The sequence below is a fragment of the Mustela nivalis genome (genome assembly GCF_964662115.1).
Source record: "Mustela nivalis genome assembly, chromosome: 9".
Classification (NCBI taxonomy): Eukaryota; Metazoa; Chordata; class Mammalia; order Carnivora; family Mustelidae; genus Mustela; species Mustela nivalis.
The window spans coordinates 109,888,566-109,912,420 of record NC_139028.1 but is presented as its reverse complement, the minus strand read 5'-3'; the positions used below and the strand labels follow the sequence as shown (position 1 = coordinate 109,912,420).

General features: G+C 53.1%; 2 protein-coding genes and 1 long non-coding RNA gene across 3 annotated transcripts; 2 read left to right on the top strand and 1 right to left on the bottom strand.

Annotated features, from left to right (window-relative positions):
* The first annotated feature begins 92 nt into the window (after window positions 1-92).
* Window positions 93-6,929, top strand: LOC309873057. Its single transcript, XR_014316174.1, has 2 exons — window positions 93-300; window positions 6,833-6,929. It is a non-coding gene; the product is annotated as an uncharacterized lncRNA (long non-coding RNA).
* Window positions 1,099-9,300, bottom strand: TMEM109 (transmembrane protein 109). Its single transcript, XM_082748004.1, has 4 exons — window positions 9,122-9,300; window positions 4,175-4,419; window positions 3,185-3,287; window positions 1,099-2,745 (listed from the first exon to the last, which is right to left on the bottom strand). Exons 2-4 carry the CDS (start codon window positions 4,409-4,411, stop codon window positions 2,354-2,356), a joined length of 732 nt encoding a protein of 243 aa, XP_082604130.1. The 5' UTR covers window positions 4,412-4,419; window positions 9,122-9,300; the 3' UTR covers window positions 1,099-2,353.
* A 4,050-nt stretch (window positions 9,301-13,350) lies between these two features.
* Window positions 13,351-23,855, top strand: PRPF19 (pre-mRNA processing factor 19). Its single transcript, XM_082749120.1, has 16 exons — window positions 13,351-13,587; window positions 15,269-15,418; window positions 15,594-15,670; window positions 16,657-16,798; window positions 16,882-16,955; window positions 17,074-17,136; window positions 18,209-18,250; window positions 18,385-18,459; window positions 18,762-18,837; window positions 18,995-19,104; window positions 20,704-20,859; window positions 21,083-21,152; window positions 21,380-21,465; window positions 21,788-21,958; window positions 22,082-22,187; window positions 23,344-23,855. Exons 1-16 carry the CDS (start codon window positions 13,569-13,571, stop codon window positions 23,439-23,441), a joined length of 1,515 nt encoding a protein of 504 aa, XP_082605246.1. The 5' UTR covers window positions 13,351-13,568; the 3' UTR covers window positions 23,442-23,855.

Sequence of the window (23,855 nt, the reverse complement as noted above, 5' to 3'; positions counted from 1 at the left end):
GCTCCCAGACAATGGAGCCGGAGCCGGAGCAGGAGGGTGGGAGGGAGGGAGCGCGGCACAGGGGCTGCCCCTCCGCCCCGCCGGGTCCTAGTGCCCCACGGATCCCAAGCCCCGCGCGCCCCAGCGCTTGAGGTCGGGAAGAAGGCCGCTCCCCTGGAGACTGACCCGCCTTACTAAGAGGGCCTGGAGGCGTTCAGCTGGCTCCCTCTTGCCCCTGGAGAAAACAGCCACTTCCTCTGCCTCATGCCCGCCCCACAAGTAACCCACCTGTAAAGGCATCGCACTCCGGACTCTGAACTGGTATTGGGGAAGATGGGGAACCAAACTGCGGGGGCGGAAGGGCGGAAAGGCAGAGAAAGCGGCCAAAAAGGGCTGGGTGACAACCACCTGGGCCTGCCCGGACAGAGCCCTAGGCCACGCTGGTGGAGGGAGGTCGCGGGCGGAGTTCCTGCCCAGCCCCACCCCTGGGAGAGGCCCCTCAGCCCCTGAGGAAGTCCCACCCACCAGGTCTGGCCTCTGGGCCCAGCCTTGGCTACCAGGCAGTTAGGAGAGGTCCAGAGGAGGGCACCTAGCAGCACGTTAGCATCTTCGTGGTGGCTTAAAAAGAAAAAAGCAAAAAACAAAAAAACAAAAACACAAAAAACAAAACAAAAAAACAACCCACCAAAACCACCACACCTGGGACCCTAGAAAACAACCGATTTAACCTATGGGCCAGTTTGAGAACCACAGTGCAGGAAACTCCCATCTGGTGAGGGAAGGAGGGAAGGCAGGCAAATCTCCTGGCTGTCTTGGGGCCAGCCTTTCCTACTCTTGCACACGGCGGCAGGAAGGGGTACCCTTCCTTCCTCTCTCCCACATACACACTACTCCAGCAGTACGGGTCAGTTCCTGGAAGTTTTGTAAAGGGGGCAGGACTTCCTCATTCCTCACACTCCAGGAGGGAAGGGTACCTGGCACCAGCCTTCTTCTTGCCCAGCCCCGCTTCTCCCGCCCTTTCCACCAGCTTCACGCAGCCCCTGCAGGGAAAAGTCAAGAAAACTGAGCAGCTCTGCAGAAAAGGATTTAGCTGTAGGGAGAAATGAAAGCCATCCAGACTTTGAGTAAATACATTTTATATGGAACGAGATAATAAAATAGCGTGCATTTTATTTAAAACCAACCAAGCGCTGATAAAAATATGTATCACTGCAGCTGTGATTCCACATCAAACCTTGACAGTAAGAACCGGGCACTGAATTCATTCTTCACATGATGTGCTGGGCCTGGCAGAGGATGCCCACCTCCACCAGAGCCCCAGAGGAAGAATGAGACCCCTGGTGGAGAGGGCTCGGGTGACAGGCACCCGGCTCTGTCTTGGAGCTTGGGAGGGGAAGGGGCCATGTGTGCAGCTCTGGTTTGTCTGCCCTGCACTCCCCCTGGGCCACTGGGGCCAGCGGTTCCTTAGTGGCAGTGAGTGGAGGGAGACGGGTGGAGAACTGTCTCGAGCGGTGCAGACCAGAGGCGTCCTCCTCCTCCTTCAGTGTCTCTGAAATCCCCACAGGGGATCTGATGGCCACTGCAGGGTCCTACTTGCAGCCATAAGCCGATGAAGCAGTCACCTTTTGCTCTGGCTGAAGGGGAATCAAGGTTCTGAGAGGGACAACTCTCTTCTTGACACAAAACAGCCACAGTGCACTTTCCTACATACAGTACAGCAGCGGGCAAGCAGAGGGCCCTGCTGGCTCGGATTAAGGCACTTAATGAAACTCAATGTATATCCTCATTCCCAGCCCCCGTGGGGAACGCCACCCCCCCCCCAACAAGCCCTTCCCCTCAGGTCCATATGCCTTGCCTCTTCCCCAGGGCTAGGCAATGAAGAGCACAGGAACATGCCTTGAGGGGCAGTGGTTTGGGCGGAGTGCTGGGCTAGAAGAAGACAAACAGGAAGGAAGCTGGGGACTTGGCAGAGGAGATCCAGAAGGACAGGAGAGCAAGAGCATCAGGGGGAAGGCAAGGCGGCAGCAGAGGGGAGCCGGCTGAGTCACGGGAGGACCCACGGCAGTGATGTCCACTGAGAGCAGATGCACAAGCCACAGGGGGGCCCTTCCAAGCTGGCCTGACTGAGGCAGGCAGGGAGCAGAGAAAGGGTTAAGACAACCAATCCCAGACAACCTCACAAGACAGGGCCCCTGCGGACCAGCATGGGGCATGGTCTTCTTCTTTCTCAGCTAAAGGGTCTGGGGCAGGGTTGAAGGCTCTGACAGTTCAGAGACAGGGCAAGAAAGGGGCGGGGGGCCGGAAGGAGTGCTAGGGGATCCAGAAGCAGTGCAGCTCTTTGGTATGACGAAGGTGTCCTTGTCCGGCGGCCTCCTCACTCCTCCTCCACACTCCGGGGCCCCTTGGCTGCCCGCCTCTGCCGCCAGCGCAGCTCTTCCACCTGCCGCTCCAGCCCCCGAACCTTGGCCTCCAGCTGGGCCCCAGAGGCCCGGGTGCCAGTGAGCCGGCTCAGCAAGGCGTAGAGGGTCAGCAGGGCCAGAAGGAGCAAGGCCCGGGTGGAGGGGTCGGGCACAGACCTCACCAGGGCCACAAAGCCGGCAAGGAAGAGGACAAGCTTCAGGCCCCACAGGATCCGCCCCAGCAAGGCCAACACCAAGCCAAGGAGCAGGGACAGAAGCCAATAGACGACTAGGGCCCCTGCTCCCCACAGCAGGAACGTCTGGACCTGGCTGGGGCTGAGCTTCAGGCCCTGCGTGAGGTGGTCTCCTGGAAAAGGGAGAGTCACAGAATCAGCCAACCTGGGGTGGTCAGGGCACAGGGGGCCAGGGCCAAAAACGGGGGAGGAGCTAAACCCCCTTTCCCACAGGGCCACCAAGATAGGAGTGTGAATCTCAGCGCCTGCTGGCTGGGGGTAGATTACTTCTCTTGGTTGAACCAGTTCCTCTGCAAAAGTGGGAGTGATTCTCTGGGTTGCGGGTAACAGTTAAATGAGACACTGTGGCTTAGCACCGCGCTCTGCCTCACATGAAGCAAATGCCTGGTAGGTGCTGGCAGTCATTAGCCCGTTCTTAGGCTTGCCTCTGGGGAAACCTGGCAGGAAGGTCAAGCAGCTAGGGAAAAGTCTGGGCCCTGAAAAGATAAAGTCCCACCAGCAGGAAGTGACAGGCTAAGCTCCAGGAGCCCTGAACAGTTCTCTGGCGCTCACCATCCAGTCCCAAGGCATTCAACAGCTGCGCAGTGATCCCGGACAGTGCGAAGAAGGCCACTGAGATGGCCGAGGAGATGGCCCACATCACCTGAGACAAGGTCTGTGGAAAGAGCAGGGCAGGAGATGAGTCTGCAATCAGTCACGCTCCTTCTCCTTCAGGCCTCTCAACTGCACTGTGTCAAGGCCTAGAAGAACATGTCCCACCTCGCTCTCAGCCAGGGCTTTGTCCACTAAGCCTGGACAGCAGGCCATGTGTCCTTCCTGAACTGGAACTTGGGACCTCAGGACATCTGGGCCCTCATTCAACTGATCTACCAGAATACTCTGGTGATGGCAGTGGGTTAATGTGTGTGGGGAAATCATCAAATCTCTCCAGTGGTCGCCCTGTGAAGCTGGGATCCTCCCGGGGAGTCATGAAGTTGTGTGAAGCAACATATGCGAAGGGCTAGGACTTTTCAATGAAAAAAGCTCAGGTACCAGCTCTCTCAGATGCTGGGTTTTATAAATGATCATTTCAACTGTTTAGAACGTCCTATGGGAAGTATGCGATGCCATACCTGGGATGCCCTAAGAGAGAAGAGACAGCCCTGCCTTAAGCCCCAGAGTCAGACCTACTTCTACCTCTACAGGGGAAGGAACGGATTCAGGTCTTGATATTTTGCCAAGTTAAGACTTCAGGTCAGATTTAGACCAAAGTCAGACTCTATTGTCATCCAGCAACATGGATTTATAAAGACTGGCTCATTTCCCAGGCTTTCTGACAAGAAAGGGCAGGAAGAAGGGAAAGGACTAAAGGCTCCAGGGCAGGAATCAAACAAGGCGACTGCAAAAAGCAGGTACTGGCTGGCTTCATTTTGTGGAATGAAGGGACTCTGCACCAGAGATTGTGACACACAGAGGATGTGGAGCCAAGATGGGGTGACCATGAACGTCTCCTCCTTTCTGCTCTTCGATGTGTGTGCTCACAGCAGGGACCACCATCCTTACCTCGGAAACCAGGTGCATGGTCTCTGGCCCAAGCCAGGCATCCAGTGTTCCCCGCACAGAGCGGCCCATCTGGCTCAAGAGATCAACTGGGGCCTCCTTCTTCTGCTGGCCTGGGGGCACAAAGTCTGCATGGGACTGGGATGATGCTGAGTGGAGGAGGACGAGGGCCACTAGGACCATCAGGATGACTTTGAACACATGCTTGCCCCACGGTGAACTGCTGCCTGGGCCTGCCATGGCTGGGTCTGCCAGGAAAGAAGCACAGGGTGAGCAGGAAGCCAAAATTGGCACAGACAGTGGCTATCCCAGCCATGACCTGCCCCAACACCCTCCCCGACCCCCCTGTTAGCTGAGAAAGGCAGAAGTGGGCCTTTCAACTTCAGCTGGGCACAACCATCTGATTCACGGGTTCCTCCTTCACATTCTTTTACCACCTGCACATTAATTAACCAGCAAGTACTCTTCAGTGCCTTCGGGTGGGTGAGAAGATCTAGGATTATTCCAGTTCTAAAAATCCAAAGGCCCATCTCTGGGTCTTAGGTGCTATGAGTATAAAAGAAAGCATAAGACTATAAAGCTTTGTCCCAGAGAGGTTATAATCTACTTAAGATAAAGCTGATATATATTAAAAAAAAAAAAAACATCTTAAAAAATAGCACACAAATATGATTACTGCTGTGTATTGATGTAAAGGGAAGCGCTCAGGGACGTGCTCAAGCAAGAACACACAGCATATATGCCATCTGCTCTGCAGGACCATCGTACGAGGTAGGTATTAGCCTCCTCACCCTCCCGGTGACAATGAGAAGAAACTGAGACTTAGGAGTTAGGCATCTGCCCAAGGTCACTGGGCTAAGCAGAGATGAGAGGATTTGAACCCCGGCCTCTGCTTCCAAACTGCGCACCCACTGGGGGTGAAGGGAACACAGGGGATCTCAACTGGGACTGCTCAGCGGAGTCACCTGGGAGCTTCCAAACTACCGATGCTTCTTGTCCCGAGCCCAGAGGTCCTGGTGTGACTTGGGCTTAGACCTGCCAAAGCTCCCCAGGGGATTCCACAGCACCAAGCTGAGATGCGCTGACAGGGAATGGTCTCAACTCCCCAGCCTCCAAGGCAGGCAAAGGGTTAGTGCAACCTTTAGGGAGAGATTTTTTTTTTTTTTAAGATTTTATTTATTTATTTGACAGAGAGAGATCACAAGTAGGCAGAGAGGCAGGCAGAGAGAGAGGAAGGGAAGCAGGCTCCCTGCTGAGCAGAGAGTCGGATGTGGGGCTCGACCCCAGGACTCTGGGATCATGACCTGAGAAGGCAGAGGCTTTAACCCACTGAGCCACCCAGGTGCCCCTAGGGAGAGATATTAAGAAAAAGTGAACCACGTGCCACCGATTTCACACAAGCACCGCCGCAACAGGGAGGCATTGTCACTTTCCTCCATTTGACTGAAGAAACCGAGGTGGGAGAAGCAGTAAGTGGGAAAGTCAGGATTCGAACCAAGGTGCACCTGATAGCAGCGCCCTTGCACATGCCACCCAGCTGTGTCATCTCCAAAGTCAGTCTCTAAAGTGATTTAGAAAGTCACACAATAGATTATTCACGAGCTACAATCAACTTGGCATCTGCCAGTCATCTCCGTGAATTACTGGTGACAATTCACTTAACCGCTTTGTGCTCTGTGCTCGCCCAACGGGATGCTACAGGCAAGTTAAGGCCCCAGCAAGTACCGATTCATTGAAGCAGGTATGGATTAGCCAAAAAGAATGTTCACCAAGTCTATCTTCCCTTTGCCACTGTGCTTGAGAAATGTCAAACAGCACCAGCAAATCCCCTGTTCTTTCAGGCTGGGCAATGAACCTGTAACTCCAGGGAGTCTCCATGATTCAAACGCGACAATCAGAGACTAAGCCATGCCCCTGACACAGGGGCAGCTAGGAATCTGGAATGTTTGCAGTTACCAGAAATAGCCAGAAATGAGAGGCACTGGGACGGAGGAGAGGGAAGATGTGCCCATTCTTACTTAGTGGGAAGGAGAGTCCGAGAAAGAGTTATAAAAATATCACATCGGAGCATTTTCAGAAACAGCTGCCCTAAGTTCCTCTTGGGGTCTGTGGAATCAAGCAAGTCTGCAAAACACGCATTCATGGGGAGCAACCTCAGGCTAGGAAGCCTTTTATTCTACTCTTTGGCATAAATCAAGAACCAGATGGTTCCTGCCTGCCAGTGGTCAGACAGGAGGAAAGCACAGGTCAGTTCCTGAGCTATCTGGGTCATAACCACCCTGGGAACTTAAAGAGCAGGGTTGCTATCTTGGGTTGGGTCCTATATCCAAGGACCTCCACCAGGACGGATCAGATGTCGTCTCCTCTGTTCTAGAAGGTCAGGGTGATGCGAGCTGCTCCCCGCAAGGCAGCCTCCGGCACTCTGTGCTAGCCTCAACTTTCAGGCAACCATCTGCCCCAGTCAACAGGAGCTAGGGGACCTTGGAATAAACCCTCCCCATGAGGCCATTATTGCCTTGCCAGCTGATCTTTTGAAATGCACCAGAAACCAAATCTAGCAGGATTCTAGAGCATGCCCTTTGCAGATAAGGGTGCAGATCACTGGCTGGTCCATTTCTTCCAGTTGTTTTATTTAACAGGCTTCCTTCTCTTTTCCTCTAGGTCATTTCTAGGCAGCAAGAATCAGACTCACTGTCATTACACCTCCTCACTGCAGCCCAATCAAATACTTTCAATAAAGAGAAGCCACGGCAGTCAAGATCTGACTCCGTCTCGAGCTCTAAGGCAAAGTAGGTAGGTCTTAAACATCATCTCCTGCAATGCCTGGCCTCAAATGGTAGGCATTCAACAACAACAAATTGTACATGTGTGATTGTGTGTATTCACATTTATATATGCAAGTGGCCATCTGCCCCAGTTGAGTGGGTCTGTATCTTGTTAAGCATATGTTTGTGTATGAGTGTAGTGCTTTATAATTTAAAAGGGGCTTGTCTGTTCTTGTCATTGAACTCTTATGACAACCTGATAGGCTTCTGTGATTCCACATTTTACTCAGAAAACCATGGCTTACAGAGGTCAAGTGACTTGTTCAAGCTCACACAACAGAACTGGGCCTTGCCTGCAGAACCCAGGATCTAAATCTTGCCTCTTGGCTTGTTCCACATCTCTCTGCTGCCTCAGACAGACACAGTCCCTGCCCTCAAGGCACTGAAAGTTCCACCAAATACCAATGAGCTCAGAGTGAGAGGACATCTGGATTCCTAATGGGAATGAGGACGGAAAATGATATGAGGACGGTAAATATTGAGGGAGACCTGCCCCTTCTGTCCAGGTATCTATAAGATGGCTCAGGCAGGGCCAGGAGAACCTGGCTCAGCTAGAAAACTGCTTCACTTAACTACCGTAGTGAGGAGGCATAGATGTTCAGCTGTGGTTTGCCAAGAGGGCAGGGTGGGGCAGCCCACACACCCCCTGCCAAGGCTCTTTCCTCTGGTTAGCTTCCTTTCACACCATGAATCACTACATGGCAGGAGGGGCAGCTAATTCAGTGCCCTCTGGTGGCCCTGATTTTCCCCATCATTGCCCAGAACTGCCCAGGTGGGGCAGGACTTTTGGGCTCTGGTTGCTCGTGGAGCCTATTCAAACATGGATGTCTGTCTCCCGAGGGGCCACCTTACACTCTCCCAAAGATAGGGCTAAGGATTTTGTTTGTAGAGCCCCTGGAAGATTTCTGATGCATAACTAGACAGCTGCCGCAAGCGACCAGCAGCGCAGGAAGTCTATTCTAGGCAAAGCCTCCAAAGTGTGGCAGCAGACAAAGGAACTGAGACTTGCATCCCAGACTCAGTTCTGCCACAAACTAGAAGACACTACCTTATGCCTATTACTTAATCTGAGTTTCAATCTCCTCAATGCAAAATGGGGTTAAGCAGGGTTAAGAACTACTGCGGATTTCTGCAAAGCTTTGTAGACCTTAAGGGTCAACAGAAATGTTGCAGCACACAGACTGCCAATACACCACTCATTACTTTGTAGCATAATCTAGCAGTTTATAGGCCAGCCTCCCCCAGGAGACTTTGAGCGCCTCCGGTTAGACTTGTCAACTTTTTTTTGGAATCCTCAGTGCCTAGCACAGAACAATGACTAATAGATGCTTGTGAAATGAATATTAGAAGCCCGCCAAGAAGTGCGAGAGTGGCAAGGGAGAGGTGGGAAGAGAAGGCTTATTTTAAAGTTGATCCAAATAGGCAGCGGCCACCGGAGAAGCACAGCTGCGTTGAAAGGAAGCTCCTTGATGGGGCGAAGCTGCCACTGAGGAAAATGAAGTCAGCATCCCAGCAGGTGGGGGCAGCCCCCGCTAAGCCCCCAACAGCTGCTGCCCAGCAACTGTTTGGGGGCAGGGCGGCGGGCAAAGGGGCAGCTTCCTCCCCAGGGCCCAGCCTCCCACAGACAGGGTGTCAGTAGCATGTGCTATTTCGAACAGCAAGTCCCCTGCCAAGCCCTGCTGGGTGGTGTCGCTGGCAAGGGACGCGGCGCGGCTCATGGGCTCGGGGCACCCCCAAGGGGCTAGGGGTACCCCGAGGGGCTCAAAGCATGGCGGTGGGAAGTTGGGCCGGGGGAAGCTGGGCCATGGGGTGGGATCGAGGGGCTCAGCGCTAGCCTCCTACCCCAACCTGGCAGCAGCCCCGCCTCAGCCGGACCTCTGAGCAGAGCGCGCCGAACCCTCTTCACCCCGGAAACGCGTCCCTCCCTGTTACCTAGTAACGACGCCCCCTGTTGCATAGCAACCAGAATCCGGGTCCCCAGTTTGTTTCCCCCGCCGGGCGCCGTCGGACCCCTCCCCACGTGTGTTCGCCAGGCCTCGAGGCCGCGCCTTGTTCCCACCTGCAGCGGTTGCCGCCTGCCCGTCCCACGTTCTGCCCCTAAGCCCCGGTCTCCACTGGCACTCACCCGGCTCCGGCCACTACTGCCCTTCACGTGCGACTTCGCTAAAACGCGCCACCAAACCCGCGCCTCAACTCCCGGGCGTTGGTTTACCGTCTGCGCACGCGCAAAGCGGGATGAGCCGGGGACCAACCGGTCCCCCTCCCAGGCCAAACCCTGTGCCTTGGGCGCATGCGCCCTACCCTCTTGCTCACGATTCCCACCCCACCCCCAAGCATTCCCACCGAAAAAGAGTGAGATCGGAAGTTTCTGGCAGGAACGGGGGAAGAAGTGACTATAACTGGGGTGTGAAGTAAATAAAGTGGATCTTCGAAATTCGGAGTCGAAGCCTATCCATCTCTTCGATACCTCAGCACCCCGGGGAATGTAGTTTCGGGCTAATCAGTGCCTCGTGGGGCATTGTGGGAGATGTAGTTCTAATTTAGAGGTACCTGGTCTCTTGAGGAGCTTTCCCGCTAAAAAGACACAAAGGAAAAAGGTGTTAGAGGAGCTGTAAGAAGTACTGGAGCTGGGAAGTTGCATCTGCCCCTCTGAGAGCAGTTACACACCCAAACCCTGAAGATGGCTCCCAAATGTTCATTCAATTTTAGAGAAGGAAAAGAAGTAACAGCCAGACCCCATTTCTACGAAAAAAGGCAAGATCGTGAGGGCGAACAAACAGGAGTTTGGGATGAGATGATCCTTTGCCTACTTTGTCATTCTAGGCACTTTGCTTCATCCCTCTTGACCTCAGCTTTTCAGCTTTCCTAAACAGTCCTAAAAGTACCACTTCATTTCACAGTAGGGTGTGGAGAGTCCATCAGTAATGAGAGTGAATATTTAAAAAAAAAAAAAATCCAAGTCACTATCTGAATACCTCTCTCACATTGGCTGCCTTAGGGAAGCTCCCCCTTAGATGCTAAAACAATTCTCGAAGCTCAGCACCCTAAAACAGAACTCTTTTCCCCATCCTTCCTGGATCAGCCTTCTAACTGTGCCTTCTTCTCAGACTATACAACTCACCAGCAACCAGCCCATCACCTCCTCCAGTTGTTTCTTCAGATGTTTCTCAGCTTTACCCATCTTCCTGCCTGAGCTATGGTTCTCTTTCCTGGGCCTCACCTTCCAGCTTTCCTAACAGTTACAAATTTACATTTGTTTGTGAAATGTTTTTGATTTGTAGGACTACCAAACTCGTCACAGACTCTTGTGCAAGAAATGTAACTCTTCACCCTCACCCCCATCCCCACTATTTCAAATCACTTTGTTTTCAACTCTTTTTCATCTGAGTAGTAGAAACAATTCTCAGACAGTTTGGGGTTCTTCCCACCTTGGTTTTCAGAGTGTACACCATGTTTGGAAAAAATGGGGCCGAAGTGCCAAGAATCCTGTCAGTTAAACTGCACTGTCTTGCCTACTCTTCAGACACTTGTCCACACAGGTTGCCACTAAATCTACCAGAGAAATGGAGCTTTTTCTGGGTTACTGGCCAACATGTCCCCTAAGTTCCCTAAGTTCTGAGTAGCAGCAGCCTTGGCCGAGGGAGCAAGGCATGGAGCTCCACCCTTGGGGTGTTACCTATGGCTATCCATATATCCCTTTTTTACTATGTCTTCCTTCCCTGCCTAGGGGATCTTTAGCTCCCTTGTAGGAGTTTGAGCCTGGAAGAGTGAGGAGGACTCTGAGATCAAGTTCTTATCTGCAATATTTACTCCAAAATTTATTTCCCTATATCTTTTCTATCCCTGAGGGGCTGGCTTTTGAAATTCACAAGGCTTGAAAGGACTCCCTGTTTTCTCCCTTCTTCAGTCACAGCCCTAAACTTCCCAGTATCGGGACACCTCTGCTTTCACTCACAGTGGTATCCCTAACGCCCACGATAGTGCCTGACTGGCACACAGTGGGTACTCAACAAGGATTTGTCCAACAAATGAATTCCTGGCTCTCTTCCTCCACTCTGGACTCCTCCAAGCCATCCAGGGTCTTCTGGAGGAATCTTTGGGAAGTGTAGCTATCACTCCACAGTTCAGCTCCTGTTCTGCTACCAGCCAGATCAAGTCTAACTAGCCTCTGGTTCAAGGCCCTGACTAAATGGATCCATTTTATTTCCTATCACTTCCAAATATTCAAGACACTTGGTGTCGGACAGCCTGTCATTCAACCAACAGCAGCTATGAAGTTCCCGCTGTGTGTCAGGTGCAGCGTTAGACTCTGAGGGAAACAGTGACCAGAATAACAATGGTTCCTGGTATCACAGAGTTTACAGTCTGATGGAGAGCACAGAGATCAGACGCCTGTAAGCAATTAAATCATCAAATGATTATAGCGTCCAGAACGCCTTGAAGGAGAATTACAGGGTGCTGTGGGGGTGTCAACTTCAGTCGGGGGTCAAGGAAAAGGCCCCAGGGGAAGTGCCATTTAAGATGAGATGGAAGTTCACTTTGGAGGGAATAGGTGGGGAGGAGAGAGGAGGAAGGTGTGCCAGGCACAAGTAGTGGTACCAGCCAGAGGGGCTAATTTGAGGACTTGAAAAGCCAGTGTGGCTGGAGGCAAGATGAAGTGTGGTGGTGGAGGTCAGTAGGAGCTAGATGATGCAGGACTTGGGGGCAAGTTTTCTCTGCCAGAAACACTCTCCCTCATTCAGTTCTTGGCAAAAATATCACCTCCTCAGAGATGACCTCCCTGAATACCCTGTTTAAAGCAGCCCATCTCTCCCATCCACACCACCTCCTGTCCATCTTTCTCTGATTTGTTTAATTCTTAGTACTTACCTCTCTCTGGAATTTTTTTCTGATGTGTTGACTGTCTTTGCTACTTCACCCCCCCCCCCCCAAGAAAAAAGAATGTAAGCTCCAAGAAAGCAGAAACCTCGTTCACCATTTGTATCTCCAGTTATCAGAGCAGAGTCTGGCACTTAGGAGGCACCCAATTAATATTTGTTGGATGAATTTGGAAAGCCTGGGGAGTAGCAGGAATAGATTTTTCATGGGAAGAGGATCACTGGCTGTTCTGTAAAAAGTGGATTGGAAGGCTAGGCTGGAAGCAAGACCAATGAGGATGTTAATTTACTGCTGCAGGGGAGACATAATAGTTTGTACAGTCTTGCTTGGATTCAGGAATAGTAATAAACACGAATATGTATATCGTACTTACTATGTGCCAGGCAATGTCAAAGCTCTTTTTATTTATGTTATTTATTTTTAAGTAGGCTAGAAGCGGGGCTTGAACTCACAACCCTGAGATAAAGACTTGAGCTGAGATCAAGAGAAGGACGCTTAACTGACTGAGCCACCCCAGCGCCCCCCAAAGCACTTTTTAAATATTAACTCCTCACAAGAACCCTATGAGCTAATTTAACCTTTGGTATTATTCCCCCTATTTTACAGATGAAGAAATAAAGGCCGGGAAGTTCATACAGTTTACTAGCTGGGTGGGCTGGGATTAGAGTACAGGCGATCTGGCTTCAGACTTCAGACTGCTCTTGGCTCTTACGCCATGCTGCCCTTCATACCTGCAACTTGTTCTCTTCTCTCCAAGCTTTTCCTCAAGCTCTTCCTCTTCTTGGGATCCTTGTTCTTCCCTTCTATCTAAGTATTGCCTACCTGCAAAAATCCAGCCCATTCACCCCTCTTCAGCCAAGACGACCTCACTGATTACACTTGGATCCCTAATAGGCCACACCACGTGTTCCGTCCATGATTCCTTAGAACCTCTTACAGACAGCCACTTAGAACCCGACAGATCTGAGCTGGAAGGGGCCTGGCAGTCATGCGGGAAAGGGGCACAGAAGGTGATGACTTGCCCACGATCCCAGCGCAAATTGGTAGTAGAGGCAGGGCCAGAACAGTTTTCCCCTCAGGGCTGGTTTCTCTACCCCTCTGCACCTGTGCTTTCTTTTCCGGCCACCTAGCCGCGTGTCTCAAAGGGTGGCCGGAGATACACCTGCCTCAGAATCACGTGGGGCACGCACTAAAAATGCAGACTAAGGCAGACCCCAGGAAGATGCATTTTAAAAAGTGTGTTAGGAAATTCACTTACACTCCAAAGTATGTACGAGATAACGTCCCCATGGACCAGCACAGCACAGGTCTCCCCAAAGTGTTGTTCAACGTAGTGGCTTTAAATTCCCACTGCATCGTGGGAAATGTAGTTTAGAACCTCCTCTGCCCCCGCCCCCGGGAGCGCTTTACGGAAGGCGCCGAGTAGGTCCGGAAATGGCCGAAGGTTCCGTGGCGGGCCCTTTCCTGCTCGGTTGCATTCTGGGAAAGGGCAGTTTCCGTTAGGTGGTGGAGGCTGAGGCGCGCGAGCGGCCGCAGCCCCACGTGAAGCGCTACGCGAACATCGCTCGGCGGGGTCGCTCCCCGCTAGTCGCGGAGCGTCCCGGAAGCAGCGGGGGACCGGAAGCGGCCCGCGGGGGCGCAGAAGCGAATCCCGGAGCCCGGTGTGAGGCGCCTGGGAGCGCAGCGACGGCGCCATGTCCCTGATCTGCTCGAGTGAGTGTCGGCTGCGGCCGATCGCGGGTCGCAGGGGGCCGGAGCGCGGAGCGGGAGGAGCTGCGGGCCTCTGCGGCGCGGGGGTCGGGACGGAGGCGAAAACAGGGCTCCCTGGGGGCAGGGCGGCGGCCTGTCAGCGCGGGGGTCCTCCTCCTCCCTGGCGTGGGGTGCATTTGCGCAGCGCTTCACAGTTTACATAACGCCTCAAGTTTATTGTCGCAGACGTCACTGAGGCCAAGCACCTCGTTTACGCAGTGAACTGAGCCCTGGATGGAGGGAGCTGGTGCAGGGAAGCAGCTGCGGTGTAGGAATCGGGCTTGTGAGGATCTCCCTCCCGATTGGCTTTGTGATCTGGCGCAGGCTCTGGGCCTCAGTTTCCACACCTGCAAAAAGAGGGTATTGCACTGCATGACGTCTGAGGTCCCGCTCGGGTAGTCAGAGATTCTGCAGTTTGCGAAGGTCACACGGCCAGTTAGAGGCAGTGACAGGGCAGGAATCCAGGCCCCTGGCTCCCAGCCTCCCAGGCTCCCTCTGTACCAAACACAGCGCACATTTGTAAAGCCTTTGGTCGACGCGGCGCTTCCCAGTCGGTGATCTCATTTTATCCTCACAAGAATTCTCCAAAGCAGAAAGGAAGATGGGGGTTTTACAGATGAGGATGTAAGGCTGGGAGAGGCTGTGGCGGAGCCGGTGGTGGAGGTAGTTTCTCCCACCCCAGATCCATGCTTTTCCCCCTTGCCTTGTAGGGGCCTTCCTTTTGGTATTTTAATGCGGCACGCAGATGTTTTCCAATCTGTGTCATCAGGTTACTAGAGCATCCCTTTCTCCACATGCTTCCAGCTTCGGGAAGCCCTGTGCTCTTCTCAGAACCTCTCCGTGAATCCAGAACGAGGGAGGCAGGAAGAAAGGGAAATGAGGGCCAGAAAAAGGAATTTTTCATAGCGAAGAAATTGAAGTTCGCAAAATATTTTCACACTGATTGTTTTCTTTCAGTGTCGAGGAAGGTTTTTTCCCCCCATATTCCCAGCACCATCCTTCTTTTCATTTGATTGTGCTTAGATGTTTTTGTTAGATGTTGACTGGATGCCGGCTGGGCATCTGCATTGTGCTGGAAGGCAGACCGCCTGGAATCCCTGTCCTCAGGGGTGCATAGCCTACTGAGGCAGGCGCGCCCGTGGTACCTCTGTTGGGGGTTGTTGTGAGGATGAGTGAACCCACAGAAAATGTTTACAATCAGGCTTGGCACTTGAGAATGCAGTTGAAGCGTTTCTTAATGTGACATATTCACAGTGCTTTGTAATTTCGCTGTCTGATTATCCATCTTGGTTCTAGACTGAGATTGGAGTGGCCATGTGTCTTTCTGTGTCCCAGAGTATAATGGGTGCTTGTCTTTGTTCCAAACGGAGATGGGCGGGGATTATTGACTGCTCTGGAGGTATGTGGCCCATAGTAGTAATGCAGTAATTGTTGGTTGACTCTCTGTCAGGGGAGTGATGGAGAAAGAAGCTGGTTATGTAGCTGGAAAGATGCTGAGGACACTGCAAAACTGGTGTCATGTCCTGCTTTCTGTCAGTTGAATGTGGGGAAGTGTGGTTTTGTCGGGGCCAGTTGCCTGTGAGGCATCCCTTTGTCCAAAGTCCCTTTCACCACCCCAAGCTGATTGCCTGCCTTTTCTCCACAGTCTCCAATGAAGTGCCAGAGCACCCGTGCGTGTCCCCCGTCTCTAATCATGTTTACGAGCGGCGGCTCATTGAGAAGTATATTGCAGAGAATGGCACAGACCCCATCAACAACCAGCCTCTGTCTGAGGAGCAGCTCATCGACATCAAAGGTGCCTGGTGGCTGGCCTCTGTCCAGAGCTTTTAGCTCAGAGCTTGAGAGGCTGGGAGGTGGGGCCAGTGCACTGGAGGAGGAGATGCTGTTCTGTTAACATAGGGGAAACGGGTGGGGGACAGGAAGAGTCCCTGAGTTACGGTTCTTCATACGCGCTCTCCCTCTCTTGGCAGTTGCTCACCCAATCCGGCCCAAACCTCCCTCTGCTACCAGCATCCCAGCCATTCTGAAAGCCTTGCAGGACGAGTGGGTGAGTCCCTGGAAGAGAACTGATGTCTCTGTACTTCACAGGGGATCACTGCTCTAGGATTTGGGGTGGGAAGGGTGGAGTCTTGTTTTGTTTCGCTTTATTTTGTTTTTTGAGGGGCAGGATGATAGTGGAGGAGGAGCCTGGTTGTTGAGCTCACACAGATCTGGGTTGCACACTTAGCTCCCTTCCTCACTTGCCATATGACCTTGGGCAAATTGCTCATATGTGAGTCCAGCTTTCCTGACTAAAGAACAGGGTTTATACCAATCTCTCAGGGTTTGAGGGAGAATTAGAATAAGGTTAGAGTAGAAGGTGACATCAGGGATTTTTTTTTTCCTTAAGATTTTATTTGAGATAGAATGAGAGTGAGACAGCGAGAGAGAGCGAGAGCACACAAGCAAAGGGAGCAGCGGGCAGAGAGAGAAGCAGGCTCCTGCTGAGCAGGGAGCCCAGTGTGGGGCTCGATCCAGGACTCTGGGATCATGATTGGAGCCAAAGGCAGACGTTTAACTGACTGAGCCACTCAGGCGCCCCAGGGATTTGTTTTGTTCATCGGTGTATCCCCAGCACCGAGAGCCACACTGTATGTAGAAGGCTCTCTGAAAGACGAATGAGTGAACACATCTTGAGCGACTGTCAGGTACGGCACCCGACACAATGAGGGCAGTCGGTAAAAGGCAACAGCGGCCTTACTCTTCCCCTGTTGGGGAGGAGACGGCATGATGTTGAGATTGGCCAGGGAATTGGAGAAGATGGGGTGGGGAAGAGTGGGCTCCCAGTGCTCCCTGTGCCCAGTGTTTGGTGTGCGGTGGCAGCTCCCAAGTGGCTGCCAGCACGCTCCCGGCCCCTCCCGGTCCTCTTGGGTTACTGATACTGGTCCAGGCTGGGGGAATACGGGGCAGTATGCTCTTGGTCAAGGGCTGACTCTTCCACCGGGTGCTCCCTGCTCCTCCCCAGCCCCTCACGGTGGCGTTTCCCTTCCCCAGGACGCAGTCATGCTGCACAGCTTCACTCTGCGCCAGCAGCTGCAGACAACCCGCCAGGAGCTGTCCCACGCTCTGTACCAGCACGATGCTGCCTGCCGCGTCATAGCCCGTCTCACCAAGGAAGTTACAGCTGCCCGAGAAGGTGCTGCCCCTGCCCTGCCATCCCCCTCTCTGGGCCGGTCCTGCTCTGTGACACCCCATTTCTAATGTATTCTTCTCTCTCAGCTCTGGCCACCCTGAAGCCTCAGGCCGGTCTCATCGTGCCTCAGGCCGTGCCAAGCTCACAGCCGAGTGTCGCGGTGAGTGGACCCCCGCCCCCCACCATGAGCAGCCCCTGTGTGCAGTGTCACATGTGGCTCTCTTGCAAGGGTCTTTGGCTTTCTGCGCCTCCCTCACCTTTAACTTTCTTGTCTTCAGGGTGCAGGCGAGCCGATGGATTTGGGCGAGTTGGTGGGAATGACCCCCGAGATTATCCAGAAGGTAAGTTGTGGGAAGTCACTTGGTTGGAATGTTTGTGGGCCCTTACTTCTCACCCTCTGCCTTGAGTCCTATCTGACTAGGAAGCCCAGCCATGTGGGACTCGGGCAGAGGGGAGCAGAGCACAGACTCAGGCCGCACCGCCTGTGTTCATGCTCTGTTGTCACCTCTTAGGAGCTGGCTGACCTTGGGTTGACTTAACCAACTCTTTATTTCCTTTTCCTTGTTTCGAAACTGAGAGTAACAGTGTCTACTTTATAGACTTGTGAGAATTTAAAAGATTGTAATTCCTGGTAAGTGCAGCTTGTAGCTCTTACTGTTATGGGGGTTCTTTGCAGATTGTGAAACACTTTGTTACACATTCTCATGTGTTTTCTCTGAGGGAGACAGAATGGGAATTGCCATTTTTAGGTTTACAGATAAAGAACCGGAGACTAAGATTCAAGGGCAGAGGGACGCGTGGGTGGCTCCGTTGTTAAGTGTCTGTCTTTGGCTCAGGTCAAGATCCCAGGGTCCTGGGATCAAGCCCTGGATCTGTGGGAAGCCTGCCTCTCCCTCTCTCACTCATCCTGTTTGTATTCCCTCTTTCACTATGTCTCTCTCTGTCAAATAAATAAAATCCTCAAAAAGGAGAAAAGATTGAAAGGCAGAGCTCACAAGAGGCAGAGCGGGCGGGATTCCAGGGCCAGTGCCCTGCTGTACTCACAGAACTCGCCTTTTGTAGGAGTTGGTGGTTTGTGTCTTGTCTGTGCTCACCTTGCATCTCCCCTCTCTCGATGGTGTCGACCTGGTCTGGGAGCTCAGCAGAGCTGGTTCAGGTGCTCGCTCTGCCATTTGTCACTGCTGAGGCCTTGGGGAAGTGCCCTCACTCCTCGGAGGCTCAGTGTCCCCTCTACGAAGTAAGGTCAGCAGAACCCCCCCTCATCAAATTGGGGTGAGAGTAAGAAGAGGGAACGCACGTAAGCCCTTAGCTCAGAACTGGCAGATCGTGAGTGCAGGTGGCGCTTGGAGATGGGACCGACATCCAGCTGGCCAAATCACTTGTCTCAGTGTTGCTGTTCTCTCTCTCGCCCAGCTTCAAGACAAGGCCACTGTGCTCACCACGGAGCGTAAGAAGGTGAGTCTTCCCAGAGCCAGGGGAGCCAGGGGAGAGCTGGTCAGTGGAGGCGGCGGCCGCCTTTGGGGAAGTGGGGGGTCGCTGCATCCTGCACTCACTGCTGCTCTTGTTGGGGGCCTTTCGCTTTTGCTCAGAGAGGGAAGACGGTGCCAGAGGAGCTGGTGAAGCCGGAGGAGCTGAGCAAATACCGGCAGGTGGCCTCGCACGTGGTGAGTCGCCGGGTTCCTGCTAGCTGTGGGGCAGGGTGCCCCTGTGGTATCGGGTGGGCAGCCAGAGTGGAGGGCGGTGGCCATAGAACTGCACAAAGGTCCCAGCTTCTTGCCCCAGTGCTGGCCTTCCCAGTAATGCCGCGAGGGCAGCGCTGTGTCCAAGCAGAAGGCCAAGTGCAGTGGATGAGGGACAGAAGTCACTCTTGTTCCCCAGGGCTGGGGATGGAGTGGGGGAGTTGTGTGGCTCTCTGGCAGGTTTGGGTTCGGCCACAGCTGGGTTTGATGTCGTACTCTCTGCTCAGGGCTTGCACAGTGCCAGCATTCCTGGGATCCTGGCCCTGGACCTCTGTCCTGCCGACACAAACAAGATCCTTACTGGTGAGAGCCAGCTGGGCCCAGCAGGCCAAAGCGGGGAGGGTGGCGGGGAAGGTGCATGCTCCTGTTCTCTGCATGGCCTGGGGACAAAAGTACCTTTTTCAGCAGAGGACCCAGGTGGGCGTGACTCATTTTTGGATCTCATCTGGGTCCTTTTTAGGTGGGGCGGATAAAAATGTTGTCGTCTTCGACAAGAGTTCTGAGCAAATCTTGGCCACCCTCAAAGGCCATACCAAGAAAGTCACCAGTGTGGTGTTTCATCCTTCCCAGGTAAAGGGTTCTGCCAGTCACCCGGGCTCCTCCTTCCTGAGCAGTGGTTGCTGTTGCAGTGGTCTGGGTCGCAGCCCAGTTATCCAGTGCCCTGCTGTGTGCTCCTGGAAGTGAATCAGGCCCGAGGAAGAATGCTGAGCCTTTAGAGTGGGCACTAGGCCTTTGTTTGCAGTCATGGGGTTGCCCTGTACTCTGTAGAACCTTCTAGAGCAGTGGCCTTCAGACCAGGGGGAAGAGAGGAAACGGAGAGCTTGAATAAGCTTATTCATAACCTACGTTATGTTAGGGAAAGGAAAAACCCTACGCTGTTTGTAGTACGAACTGGAAAACAAAACTCAGCGAAGTCTTGCCTTAGCATATGTGGGAAGGACAGGTGTGTCCACATTCCCACGGTCCTGTGGGGTTGGCGGGCTTGATATTGACTGTTGACAGTGGCGTGGGCTAAAGTAGATGAAGAGGTGCTGGCATAGAGGGCAAAGACCGCTGAGTAGACCAGATTACTGACCTTAGAGGATTTGAGTCTTGAGGTCTGGGTCAGTTTGGGTCTGAGACTGTAGGAGAGCGGCTGAGTCTGTGCTTCCCAATTAGCCTTTTCCCTATTCCTTAAGGAAATTAGAAATAGATGATGAACATGAATTTTTTGTGAAATTAAATGTATTTATTTATTTTTCATTTATTCTCTTCAGGTTTTTTAAATCTAATCTCAATGTGGGGCTCAAGCTCCTGACCCTGAGATCAAGGGTCACATGCTCCCCTAGGTCAGCCGGGCACCCCAAAACTAAATGTGTTTCAGGTGGAAAGCATTCCTTCTTTGCTGACTGGGTGCTGTTATTTCTCTTAATGAGATCATACTGACGAAATAGGGTAGTTGGTTGTACCTTACAGTTTTTAATGTCCTAACCCAAATAATTGGTGGCTGACACTATGGAGGTTCTCTCTGCCCCATATTTTTCTGAGGATTAACTTGCCCCTGCAGAGCTGAAGTGGGTGGGGGGGTCCTGGTCCTGTGGCCCCTCCCAGACCCTGTGCTTAGACCCATGCCACCCGTGCCAGTAGCCATTAGCTAATGTGTCTATTTAAGCAAAATAAAATAAACTAAAAATTAAAGATTTTTTAAAAAATTTATTTATTTGACAGATCACATGTAGGCAGAGAGGCAGGCAGAGAGAGAAGGGGAGTAGGCTCCCTGCTGAACAGAGAGCCCAACACGGGGCTCGATCCCAGGACCCTGGGAGTCATGACCTGTGCCGAAGTCAGAGGCTCAACTCACTGAGCCGCCCAGGCGCCCCAAGTAAACTAAAATTTAAAAACTTAGTTCCTCAATTGCATTAGACACATTGCCCGCTCTGGTCTTAGAAACAGGGCGTGGGAAACTGCTCTCTGGTGCAACTGGCCTTCTTAGCACTAGATAGGCTTCCTCATCTAGGCCGCTGCTGTTTGAGTTACCATTTTAAATAGCATTTACTGTCGGCTCCGTTAGGCATCACTGGGTGGATGGATGGTGCTAGGCAGGACAGGACTGAAAGAGTAGCAGTTGTTGGGGTTGTGGCTGTCCCCGGTTTTGTAAAATTGTATGGTCCATCTCTTCTGTTTTTTCAGGAGCTGGTCTTTTCTGCCTCTCCAGATGCTACTATCAGGATTTGGTCGGTCCCGAATGCCTCTTGTGTGCAGGTTGTTCGGGCGCACGAGAGTGCTGTGACAGGCCTCAGCCTTCATGCCACTGGGGACTATCTCCTGAGCTCCTCTGATGACCAGGTGTGGTGCCAGCCTGGACACTGCAGAGGCCTGCTGGTCTCCGAGCTTGAACATCCTGGGAGGAGGGAGCATCTTGCCAACACCAGCTGGTTCCCCAGAACCCCAGAGGAGGACGTTCCTCTGCTCGGAGGGCCTACCTTGGCCAGGGTTTGCCGAACAAGGGTCCCTGCCTTCCTGAAGGGCACCCGCTTTCTTACTGGCTCCATTGTCTCTGTTTTTTCAGTACTGGGCTTTCTCTGACATCCAGACAGGGCGTGTGCTCACCAAGGTGACAGATGAGACCTCTGGCTGCTGTAAGTTGCTTCAGAGGCGCTGGCCTCTGTCTTTTGCTGCTTCTCATTTAGTTTTATGTTTTATTTTGTCATTTGTTCATTTTTTCTTAAAATACATTAACCGCCAGCACCTGCCAGGTGCCAGGCATTGTGCTGGGCACAGTGTGCAGCGTGAAGAGCGAGGGACTTTTCTCTGTGCTTGTCTGTCCGGTGGGCTCTGACCGCAGCTCCGTCTCCCTCTCCCACAGCTCTCACCTGTGCGCAGTTCCACCCCGATGGACTCATTTTTGGGACAGGCACCATGGACTCGCAGATCAAGATCTGGGATTTGAAGGTAGGACATGGCAGCCTCCATCTAAGCCCAGGTTCTGAGCCTTTGACTACACAGTGTGATTAAGTGCTGATGGCACCTGGCCCTGGAGTGTGCTTGTTGTGTGTGTGTGTGTGTGTGTGTGAGAGAGAGAGATGTGATGTGATGTGATGTGATAGGTGTGGTCTGGGGTTCCTGGGCTGGGCCGTCTGCTTCCGCCATTCCTGCTTGTGGTCCTTTCCTGAAGCGTGGAGGAGGATGGCTCAGAGGTAGGCATTTGGCGAACTCCATCTTCTCCCTCTCATGACCAGTGGGTGATGTTGTGCTACCCATCCTCCAACCGTAGGAGCGCACTAACGTGGCCAACTTCCCCGGCCACTCGGGGCCCATCACCAGCATTGCCTTCTCGGAGAATGGCTACTACCTCGCCACAGCGGCCGATGATTCCTCTGTCAAGCTCTGGGATCTGCGCAAGCTTAAAAACTTCAAGACACTGCAGCTGGATAACAACTTCGAGGTGGGCCCCTCCCGCCCCTGCTCTGTCGCTGCGGCTCCTCGGTTGTTGCTTATTCACCGAAGTGATCCAACTTCTGTGTATCCCTGACTGTTCTCGTGTGACCTCTGTCCTGTCTTCTGGCAGGTGAAGTCGTTGATCTTTGACCAGAGCGGCACCTACTTGGCGCTCGGGGGCACGGATGTCCAGATCTACATCTGCAAACAGTGGACAGAGATTCTTCATTTCACAGGTAGGGTCTGACCTCTGGACCCCCAAGGCCCCTGGGTGCCCTGGCCCAGGACAAAGAGGGCAAATTCCACTGGGCTAGGAATTTCTAGGGGGCGTGACGTGGCCTAGGCAGCTTTCCATCACCACCTGAGACAGCAGAGTTGAGTGGCTAAAAAAGTGAACTCAAGTGTCAGACTGCTAGGCCTTGAATGCCAGCTCTACCACTTCAAGTGCACTTCAGGCTGTGTGACATTGGACAAGTTGCCTAGCCTCTCTGGGGAATGCTGACAGTGTGTACTCCACCGGGTGGCCATGAGGTTTAGGTGAGTTCGTACACATACGGAGTTATCTGTTTAGGCGTGCACACATCCATATATAACAGGAAGTAGCTATGTATATGACATGCATCCATGTGTATACACACGTATGGTTGTAGAATGTAGAACAGTGGCTTGTAGTAAGGATTTGCCGTTGCTCAGCACTGCACCTGTCTTGGGAGGGAGGTGGGATGGAGGCCGGAAGCACAGCCTGGGCTCTGTAGTCGGGGCTCCAGGTGTTATCCCTAAATTTAGAAGGAATTTGCTTTGTTGCTCACGAACTACCTGAATCCAGGGCTGTGTGTCACCCAGCCTCTTCTGCCCTCGGCCCAGTGCTGCTCTGTGTTGGGGGCCCAGGTTCCCTAAGTGGGAACCCCGAGCTAGAACAGGCTAACGGACTGTCCCAGTGATAAGCAAGGAGTTAGAACTAACTACAAAGTATAAATGTACACCAGCTGGCTGAGCAGTGAGGTTTTAAACCGAAGTGAAAACTTAGCTAAATCTGTAAAACTGAGGTGGTGAGAAGGCAGAGAACCAGACTGCGCCCTCTGCCAGCTCTCAGTGGCTTCTAGCCCTTGAACGGAGCAGAATTGCAGTTGCCCCGAGAGCTCAGGTGGGGGCGCTGACGTTCCTCTCTGCATTCAGCGCACAGGTGCCTGCTGTGTGCCAGACGTGGAGTAGGACCTGTGGTGTGCAGGTTGGACTAGCACCCTGCCCTCGGGCGTAGAGGTGACTGGGGAAAGAGTGCGCGAGCACTGACCCCGGAGCGCTGGATGGATTTGGGAGCGTGTCCTCAGGGTCAGTGCTCGACCCCGAGCGAGCGGGAGAAGCCTCACTACTGCCTCTTGTCTCTCTCCTCAGAGCATAGCGGCCTGACCACAGGCGTGGCGTTTGGGCACCACGCCAAGTTCATCGCTTCAACGGGCATGGACAGGAGCCTCAAGTTCTACAGTCTGTAGGCCCTGGCCCTTCGCATCTGGGAGCCGGGCCTCATCTCAGTAGAGGGGTAGAATTAGGGTGGGGGGTGGGGGGAGGAAGGGGAGAGACTACTGAGGGAGGGGGGTCTCGGGGGCGGGGCATTCACATCATTTCATTCTGGTCCGGGTGGTGGCCTGAGAGCCACAGCGGCGGGGACCACCCTCATCCATGCCACCTTCAGCCTGACAGGAAGGATCATGGGCGGTAGAACTGTCACCCTGGGAAGGCTCGGGTCGGAGCCCAGGGCCTCTCCCCTCATGGCGTTCATGAGCTTCAGTCCCTGGGAGATGGGGAGAGGCTGAGCCAAGGGAAGTGTGACGGGGATGGGCGTGAGGGCTCTTGCAGGTTTTTGTAAGCAGTGATTTAGTTTCATTAAAAAAAGAAAACAATAAACA

What these genes read in the sequence shown, in the direction of transcription:
- PRPF19 (XM_082749120.1), top strand. An exon ending in GGCAGGTGGCCTCGCACGTG is followed by an intron (nt 18,460 to 18,761) that starts GTGAGTCGCCGG and finishes CTCTCTGCTCAG; the next exon opens with GGCTTGCACAGTGCCAGCAT. An exon ending in AGCTGGATAACAACTTCGAG is followed by an intron (nt 21,959 to 22,081) that starts GTGGGCCCCTCC and finishes GTCTTCTGGCAG; the next exon opens with GTGAAGTCGTTGATCTTTGA.
- TMEM109 (XM_082748004.1), bottom strand. Translation starts at nt 4,411, where the DNA reads ATGGCAGGCCCAGGCAGCAGTTCACCGTGGGGCAAGCATGTGTTCAAA. An exon ending in CCATGCACCTGGTTTCCGAG is followed by an intron (nt 3,288 to 4,174) that starts GTAAGGATGGTG and finishes CTCTTTCCACAG; the next exon opens with ACCTTGTCTCAGGTGATGTG. An exon ending in GAATGCCTTGGGACTGGATG is followed by an intron (nt 2,746 to 3,184) that starts GTGAGCGCCAGA and finishes TCCCTTTTCCAG; the next exon opens with GAGACCACCTCACGCAGGGC.